The sequence below is a fragment of the Salvelinus fontinalis genome, unplaced genomic scaffold (assembly GCF_029448725.1).
Source record: "Salvelinus fontinalis isolate EN_2023a unplaced genomic scaffold, ASM2944872v1 scaffold_0057, whole genome shotgun sequence".
Classification (NCBI taxonomy): domain Eukaryota; kingdom Metazoa; phylum Chordata; class Actinopteri; order Salmoniformes; family Salmonidae; genus Salvelinus; species Salvelinus fontinalis.
In genome coordinates this window covers 445,730-455,667 of record NW_026600266.1, presented here as the reverse complement: position 1 = coordinate 455,667, position 9,938 = coordinate 445,730, and the positions used below count along the sequence as shown (strand labels likewise).

The 9,938-nt window shown below is 44.6% G+C and overlaps 1 protein-coding gene across 1 annotated transcript; it reads left to right on the top strand.

Moving 5' to 3' along the window:
* Positions 1-256: 256 nt before the first annotated feature.
* Positions 257-1,972, top strand: LOC129842636 (GTP-binding protein Rhes-like). The gene is made up of 2 exons (XM_055911259.1): positions 257-1,084; positions 1,282-1,972. Exons 1-2 carry the CDS (start codon positions 403-405, stop codon positions 1,806-1,808), a joined length of 1,209 nt encoding a protein of 402 aa, XP_055767234.1. The 5' UTR covers positions 257-402; the 3' UTR covers positions 1,809-1,972.
* The last annotated feature ends 7,966 nt before the right edge of the window (positions 1,973-9,938 follow it).

The following is a 9,938-nucleotide window of genomic DNA, read 5'->3' as shown; positions in this document are numbered from 1 at the left end:
TCTCTAGCTGTGCTCCATCTCCAGCTGTGCTCCATCTCCATATCTAGCTGTGCTCCATCTCCATCTGTGCTCCATCTCCAGCTGTGCTCCATCTCTAGCTGTGCTCCATCTCTAGCTGTGCTCCATCATCCTTTGCTATGGGTTTCCCTGATATGTGAATTGGAAGGCTATAGCCTACACTTGACTGATATCACATGATTACAGATATTTCTATGATACTACCATAAAAGGAGCGGAGTGTTGATGCGATGTTTCTATCTAATGACGTAGCAACCAATCTGCCCAGCCATACTCTATAAATACCCGCGCCGACGCTCCTCTCCGCACACTGCAACGCTCCACTGCAACGCATCACATGGTGAAGTAACAGGTGTAACAGAACTGTAACAACAGACACCCCGGATGATCCCCGTGCCTGGAAGGAACATGGAGGTGAACACAACAGAGAAAGTAGTCTACCTTTCCGTTGATGGCACCACCGACACGTTCAGCTCTTGTGCAACTGCCGGGCATCCACAGACCCAGCTCAACATGGACGATAATGTTGAACAAACGATGTCCGACCAGCTTCCCAATGTTAGAGTCTCAGGTGTCAACTGTCAATCACCTACAATCCTCATGCAATACAAAAAGGTCTCGAGCATGACCAAGGCGAGTAAAGGGATCTTTAAAACGGTCACTGAGCACTGGAGACACACGGACAAGACGAGGGTGGTCCGGTCTTCCAGCACGGGGACCACTCAGGCTACATCCTCGGAAATGTTCCCCAAAAGAAGATCCTTCGACCCGCTAGCGACGTTGACCCTCCCGGACCAGACTCCATGCACCGCGCCACTGGAGGAGATGCGCCTCACCAAGCCCCGTAACTGCCGGCGCGTTGTAGTACTCGGCGCGCCCAGAGTGGGCAAGACGAATATTCTCAGGCGTTTCCTGCGCGACGGGTTCGAGGAACAGTACGAGCCGACGGCAGAAGACTTCCACAGGAAGTTGTACCAGATCCGAGGAGAAACCTATCAGATTGATATCCTGGACGCAGCGAAGGAGAGAGACTTCCCCGCCAGACGGAGGCTGTCCATACTGACAGGTGTGTAGGTTATGAGTGTATAGGCTATTGACTGTGTATAGATCGAATTGAGTTGGACAATGAAAAGTGTTTTTGTGTGCATTGAATTGGCCTTTGCATAGCCTTGATCTAATACATTGAGTTGGAAAATGAATGTGGGTGTTTTTTTGTTGTTGCATTGAATTAAATCACTAAATCTGTACTCTTCTCTACAACAGGTGACATATTTCTCCTGGTGTTCAGTGTGGATGACAGAGACTCCTTCAAAGAGGTGTACACACTGCGCAAAGAGATAATAGCAGCCAAGACCAAGCTGATGAAGCTCAAAGAGAATGCCCGGGTTCCCATAGTGATATGCGGCAACAAAGTGGATTTAGAGGCGGAGAGGGTCATCAGTCGTCCGGAGATGTTGCGAGCTCTTGGGGAGGACACGGCGCTCTTCGAGACATCAGCCAAAGACAGTACCAGTCTAGAAGAGATGTTCGAAGCCCTTGTCAAGCTAGGCGGTCTCCCTACCGAGACGCGTCCGTCACAGCACCGCGAGATCTCCATACGTACCTACCAGGCGCTGAGCACCAGCAGAAGCCGTTGCGGCAGACGTAGTCGTGCGTTGGTTCCAGACGCGCCATGCGGTGCGGTGTACCCACTGGCCCGCCGCCCCAGCTTTAACAGCGACCTACAGCGGGTAATGGGCCCCAGCCCCACTAAACGGAGCAAACCCATAGAGAAGTGTCAAATTCAATGAATTGAGGGACTTCTCAGTACAAGAAACATATTGTAGTATTACAATATATAACCACTATGTCAAGAGTTATACTCTGCTTTAGGCTACTGGCTGGACCAGTTGAGCCAACTATGTAAATTTAGATTTTCTTTGTGTACTGTGAAATAATAAAACATGTATTATTATATTGATATGAGTGTGTGTTGTGATATTTTAGGTAGCCTATCATTTTACACTTAGCAGGCGCCCAAAGCGAGATTCAACTAAGTTAGTAGGGAGAAAAAAAACCATCAAAGACAATTTGAAACAAGTGATTGATATCAAACTATTTACTCTTCATAGATATTGGTTATATATTCCATTTAACAGGCGCTTTAAATGGAATCCAAAGCGACTTACATTCACTCGTGCATAAATGTTACATGTGGGTGGTCCCAGGTATCGAAACAACTAGCGTTGCAAGCGCCATGATCTATCAACTGAGCTACAAAGCTCCATATCAAATCCGTAGGATTACCATTTATGGACAGATTCACAGGGAAAGTGTGTGGGTGGTAAAAGCCTGCAGGGGTGCGATGTTCTATAACAACTCTCCAGTGGGCACGTCAGTTCTCTCCTTTCTGTTAAAAGCTCAAGGCAATGCCTTGAGTGTGGAGCATTTCCGCAATGCGCCCCCCCCCCCCCCCCCCCCTCAACACAGTCCAGAGCGTTCTATTGCAACGAAAGGCTCTTAATGACGTGAACTAATCGTGCTCAATTAACCATAGAAATTACACAATTACGCAGCCATAGTATCAGCACGGAAGTGAGTCATTTTACAGGTCGACTTAATTATAAATGCCAGGGTTATTAAGTTAATTACCAAATATTGAAAGCAACAGGCCTACATTATTTCCATGGGGAAGCGTCAATGTGATATTATCCGTCCTCTCTGTTTCAGCACCATGGACAGGGCGTACCAACATGTACGTTCATACAGGAGTATTTCCAAGGGAAACATGATCAAACATTAACCGGCACGAAACACTCATTAAATACTGTTGGGTACCATGTTGTTAACGGTGAGCACTGCGGTTCCAATATAGACACGAAAGTCTCCCTTGTGACAGACAATAAACTGCATATAATTCCTTTTGGGGGCAAGTAGACAAAACCATTCATTCTGAATGTGAAAACATTGAGAGAGAGAGATAGTACAACGAAGAAGACATATCATTCTAAAACATTATTCTATACATTTATTTTATGATAGAGCTTACTGTCCTGCCCTTGTCTAAAGCAAACGTTCACCACATTGAATGTCCTCCCATTATAAAAAACGAATAAAAATAACAGACTGTTTATCAAAATAACAAATCTTAACACTCAATGTGTGACGTAGTAATTGAAGAGTTTCATTCCAAAACGCTATATATCCATTTTCAGAAATGTTGGTAAATTAGCTTTAATTGTTTAAAGAAATTATGAAAGAGATTGGTGTGTTTTTCTCTATCTAATCACTCATGCGGTTGTTCAATGACAGACGTGTTTAGTTTTAAATAACTTGTTTCATTTCAGAGACAAATAATGTTTTTTTGTGCTAAATATCTGCCTCACTCTCAGAGAAATCAGTAGTACTGCTAGGTTTTACACAGTAATAATATATATCTGCCTCACTCTGAGAGAAATCAGTAGTACTGCTAGGTTTTACACAGTAATAATATATATCTGCCTCACTCAGAGGAATCAGTAGTACTGCTAGGTTTTACACAGTAATAATATATATCTGCCTCACTCAGAGGAATCAGTAGTACTGCTAGGTTTTACACAGTAATAATATATATCTGCCTCACTCTCAGAGAAATCAGTAGTACTGCTAGGTTTTACACAGTAATAATATATATCTGCCTCACTCTCAGAGAAATCAGTAGTACTGCTAGGTTTTACACAGTAATAATATATATCTGCCTCACTCTCAGAGAAATCAGTAGTACTGCTAGGTTTTATACAGTAATAATATATATCTGCCTCACTCTCAGAGAAATCAGTAGTACTGCTAGGTTTCACACAGTAATAATTTATATCTGCCTCACTCTCAGAGAAATCAGTAGTACTGCTAGGTTTTACACAGTAATAATATATATCTGCCTCACTCTCAGAGAAATCAGTAGTACTGCTAGGTTTTACACAGTAATAATATATATCTGCCTCACTCTCAGAGAAATCAGTAGTACTGCTACACAGTCAAATGTAACTATTAAAAAAAAAAAAACTGAAAATTATACGTGACAAATAAAAAAAAAGGTAAACAATTATTCAATACAGTAATATGAGATCTGTATGTAAAACATTTACATTTCAAATGTAGTCATTTAGCAGACGCTCTTATCCAGTGTATTAATCTGAAGATATGGTGAGACGACCACATATCACAGTCCAATACACAGGATAGGAACATAACATACCAGCTACTGTATAGTGTTTCGCAAAAAAACAACAAATCTAAAATCTACAAGGGGAAAAAAATTACAATATCTATGAATAATAACAATAATATTTTACAGAAACATGAAGGAACCCGTTAGCAATCATTTCTGATGAAAAAACACAAATGTGAAAACATGCCTAGTAAAATAAAAGTTAAAAAAAATGTTTTTACAAAAAAATGGTGTTTTGGAAATAAACTCATCAATTATGTAGGCAATTAAAGGCTGTGGGTCGTCACTACTCTTCCCATAGAATGTAGCATTCTATGATCCTACCTGCCTGGTATATTGGGTCATAGAGGTGCATCAATGAATTTGTATTCATTGGGTCCTTGTCAACAGCTTCCAATTTGACTGCACCTGCAGATGCTCCACTATTGAAATGCAAAACCCCCTCAGCAGCAGGTTGTAGGAGTGGTGAACATTACCCAGTAGTGTCAGTCTGCTCACATTATTGCTAATCATTCATCCAGACATCTCTGAAGAACACAGCAGCACCAGTACAAGCCTATCATGATACCAAGGAGGCCTTCTAAATGGAACTCTATTCCCTACATAATGCACTACTTTAGACCAGAACCCTATGGGTCAAATGTAGCGCACTACACAGGGAATAGAGTGCCATTTGTGTCTCCTTCTCTATACAGGTCAACACAGGGCCATTCTCTATACAGGTCAACACAGGGCCCTTCTCTATACAGGTCAACACAGGGCCCTTCTCTATACAGGTCAACACAGGGCCCTTCTCTATACAGGTCAACACACGGAACAGGGGAAAACACAAGTTTAGAGCAATAAACAGAGAGAGACATGGAGAGAGACATGGAGACATGGAGAGAGACATGGAGACATGGAGAAAGAGACATGGAGACAGAGAGAGACATGGAGACATGGAGAGAGACATGGAGAGAGAGACATGGAGACATGGAGAAAGAGACATGGAGAGAGAGACATGGAGAGAGAGACATGGAGACATGGAGAAAGAGACATGGAGAGAGAGACATGGAGAGAGAGACATGGAGACAGACATGGAGACATGGAGAGAGAGACATGGAGACATGGAGACAGAGACATGGAGAGAGACATGGAGACATGGAGAAAGAGACATGGAGACAGAGAGAGACATGGAGACATGGAGAGAGACATGGAGAGAGAGACATGGAGACAGAGAGAGACATGGAGAAAGAGACATGGAGACAGAGAGAGAGACATGGAGACAGAGACATGGAGACATGGAGAGAGACATGGAGACATGGAGAAAGAGACATGGAGACAGAGAGAGACATGGAGACATGGAGAGAGACATGGAGAGAGAGACATGGAGACAGAGAGAGACATGGAGAAAGAGACATGGAGACATGGAGAGAGACATGGAGAGAGAGACATGGAGACATGGAGAAAGAGACATGGAGAGAGAGACATGGAGACAGACATGGAGACATGGAGAGAGAGACATGGAGACATGGAGACAGAGACATGGAGACATGGAGAAAGAGACATGGAGACAGAGAGAGACATGGAGACAGAGAGAGACATGGAGAGAGACATGGAGACAGAGAGAGACATGGAGAGAGACATGGAGACAGAGAGAGACATGGAGAGAGACATGGAGACATTGAGAAAGAGACATGGAGAGAGAGACATGGAGACAGAGAGAGACATGGAGAGACATTGAGACAGACATGGAGACATGAAGAAAGAGACATGGAGACAGAGAGATACATGGAGACAGACATGGAGAGAGACATGGAGACATTGAGAAAGAGACATGGAGAGAGACATGGAGACATTGAGAAAGAGACATGGAGACAGATACATGGAGACAGAGAGAGACATGGAGACAGAGAGACATGGAGAAAGAGACATGGAGACAGATACATGGAGACAGAGAGAGACATGGAGAGAGACATGGAGAGAGACATGGAGAGAGACATGGAGACATTGATAAAGAGACATGGAGAGAGACATGGAGACAAAGAGAGACATGGAGACAGAGAGAGACATGGAGAGAGACATGGAGAAAGAGACCTGGAGACAGAGAGAGACATGGAGACAGAGAGAGACATGGAGAGAGACATGGAGACATTGATAAAGAGACATGGAGAGAGACATGGAGACATTGATAAAGAGACATGGAGAGAGACATGGAGACAAAGAGAGACATGGAGACAGAGAGAGACATGGAGAGAGACATGGAGACATTGATAAAGAGACATGGAGAGAGACATGGAGACATTGATAAAGAGACATGGAGAGAGACATGGAGACAAAGAGAGACATGGAGACAGAGAGAGACATGGAGAGAGACATGGAGACATTGATAAAGAGACATGGAGAAAGAGACATGGAGAAAGAGAGAGACATGGAGAAAGAGACATGGAGAAAGAGACATGGAGAAAGAGAGAGACATGGAGACAGAGAGAGACATGGAGAAAGAGACATGGAGACAGAGAGAGACATGGAGACAGAGAGAGACATGGAGAAAGAGACATGGAGACAGAGAGAGACATGGAGACAGAGAGAGACATGGAGACAGAGACATGGAGAAAGAGACATGTAGACATGGAGAAAGAGACATGGAGAGAGACATGGAGAGATGGTATTGTGTGCATTCCAAATGGCATCCTATTCCCTATGTAATGCACTCGTTTTGGTTAGGGCTCAGGTCAGGACTCATGTCAGGGCTCATTTTTATTTTACCTTTATTTAACTAGGCAAGTCAGTTAAGAACAAATTCTTATTTTCAATGACGGCCTAGGAACAGTGGGTTAACTGCCTTGTTCAGGGGCAGAACGACAGATTTGTACCTTGTCAGCTCGGGGATTCGAACTTGCAACATTTCGGTTACTAGTCCAAAGCTCTAACCACTAGGCTACGCTGCCGCCCCGCCTCATAGGGCTGTCGTTCTGCCCCTGAACAAGGCAGTTAACCCTCAGGGCTCACAGGGCTCAGGTCAGGACTCACAGGGCTCAGGTCAGGACTCACAGGGCATCAGGTCAGGGCTCATAGGGCTCACAGGGCTCAGGTCAAAAGTATTTACATTTATAGGGAATGCACACAATTTCTTTAATGAGCATGAATGACCATTAATATGAGAATGAATAGTAGAAAGCACTTTACATTTTTATTGAGTAAGAAATTAAACCAACTATACATTTCACAGACTTGGCAATCGGTTATAATTATCCTATTATAAATGTGCTCTTCTTATTAACCCATGTACACTATAACTACAATACACTCAGCGTGTCAAGAGGCCCATCTCAACAAGCCTCCACAATACGCTCCAGTCTACAGTGTTGTGATGCTGTCTTCAGGCTTCAACAACACGCTCCAGTCTACAGTGTTGTGATGCTGTCTTCATGCTTAAACAACACGCTCCAGTCTACAGTGTTGTGATGCTGTCTTCATGCTTAAACAACACGCTCCAGTCTACAGTGTTGTGATGCTGTCTTCATGCTTAAACAACACGCTCCAGTCTACAGTGTTGTGGTGCTGTCTTCATGCTTAAACAACACGCTCCAGTCTACAGTGTTGTGATGCTGTCTTCATGCTTAAACAACACGCTCCAGTCTACAGTGTTGTGGTGCTGTCTTTAGGCTGAAACAACACGCTCCAGTCTACAGTGTTGTGATGCTGTCTTCATGCTTAAACAACACGCTCCAGTCTACAGTGTTGTGATGCTGTCTTCAGGCTTAAACAACACGCTCCAGCCTACAGTGTTGTGATGCTGTCTTTAGGCTTAAACAACACGCTCCAGTCTACAGTGTTGTGGTGCTGTCTTCATGCTTAAACAACACGCTCCAGTCTACAGTGTTGTGGTGCTGTCTTCAGGCTTAAACAACACGCTCCAGTCTACAGTGTTGTGGTGCTGTCTTCAGGCTGAAACAACACGCTCCAGTCTACAGTGTTGTGATGCTGTCTTCATGCTGAAACAACACGCTCCAGTCTACAGTGTTGTGGTGCTGTCTTCAGGCTTAAACAACACGCTCCAGTCTACAGTGTTGTGATGCTGTCTTCATGCTTAAACAACACGCTCCAGTCTACAGTGTTGTGGTGCTGTCTTCAGGCTTAAACAACACGCTCCAGTCTACAGTGTTGTGGTGCTGTCTTCAGGCTGAAACAACACGCTCCAGTCTACAGTGTTGTGGTGCTGTCTTCATGCTGAAACAACACGCTCCAGTCTACAGTGTTGTGATGCTGTCTTCAGGCTTCAACAACACGCTCCAGTCTACAGTGTTGTGGTGCTGTCTTCATGCTGAAACAACACGCTCCAGTCTACAGTGTTGTGATGCTGTCTTCATGCTTAAACAACACGCTCCAGTCTACAGTGTTGTGGTGCTGTCTTCATGCTGAAACAACACGCTCCAGTCTACAGTGTTGTGATGCTGTCTTCAGGCTTAAACAACACGCTCCAGTCTACAGTGTTGTGATGCTGTCTTCAGGATGAAACAACACGCTCCAGTCTACAGTGTTGTGATGCTGTCTTCAGGCTGAAACAACACGCTCCAGTCTACAGTGTTGTGGTGCTGCCTTCAGGCTTAAACAACACGCTCCAGTCTACAGTGTTGTGATGCTGTCTTCATGCTTAAACAACACGCTCCAGTCTACAGTGTTGTGATGCTGTCTTCATGCTTAAACAACACGCTCCAGTCTACAGTGTTGTGATGCTGTCTTCATGCTGAAACAACACGCTCCAGTCTACAGTGTTGTGGTGCTGTCTTCATGCTTAAACAACACGCTCCAGTCTACAGTGTTGTGGTGCTGTCTTCAGGCTGAAACAACACGCTCCAGTCTACAGTGTTGTGATGCTGTCTTCAGGCTGAAACAACACGCTCCAGTCTACAGTGTTGTGATGCTGTCTTCATGCTTAAACAACACGCTCCAGTCTACAGTGTTGTGATGCTGTCTTCATGCTGAAACAACACGCTCCAGTCTACAGTGTTGTGATGCTGTCTTCATGCTTAAACAACACGCTCCAGTCTACAGTGTTGTGGTGCTGTCTTCAGGCTTCAACAACACGCTCCAGTCTACAGTGTTGTGGTGCTGTCTTCATGCTGAAACAACACGCTCCAGTCTACAGTGTTGTGATGCTGTCTTCAGGCTTCAACAACACGCTCCAGTCTACAGTGTTGTGATGCTGTCTTCATGCTTAAACAACACGCTCCAGTCTACAGTGTTGTGGTGCTGTCTTCAGGCTTAAACAACACGCTCCAGTCTACAGTGTTGTGATGCTGTCTTCAGGCTTAAACAACACGCTCCAGTCTACAGTGTTGTGGTGCTGTCTTCATGCTGAAACAACACGCTCCAGTCTACAGTGTTGTGGTGCTGTCTTCAGGCTTAAACAACACGCTCCAGTCTACAGTGTTGTGGTGCTGTCTTCAGGCTTAAACAACACGCTCCAGTCTACAGTGTTGTGATGCTGTCTTCAGGCTTAAACAACACGCTCCAGTCTACAGTGTTGTGGTGCTGTCTTCAGGCTTAAACAACACGCTCCAGTCTACAGTGTTGTGATGCTGTCTTCAGGCTTAAACAACACGCTCCAGACTCTTCTTGGTGGATTACATGTTGTGTACCTGTCAGACCAAGCCTTTCATGACAGCTGATGGACAACAGAAGGTTTAAGCCTGTCTGTCTAATCTGGCATCTGCTCTGCACCTGGGCCAGATACAGGGACCACGACCGC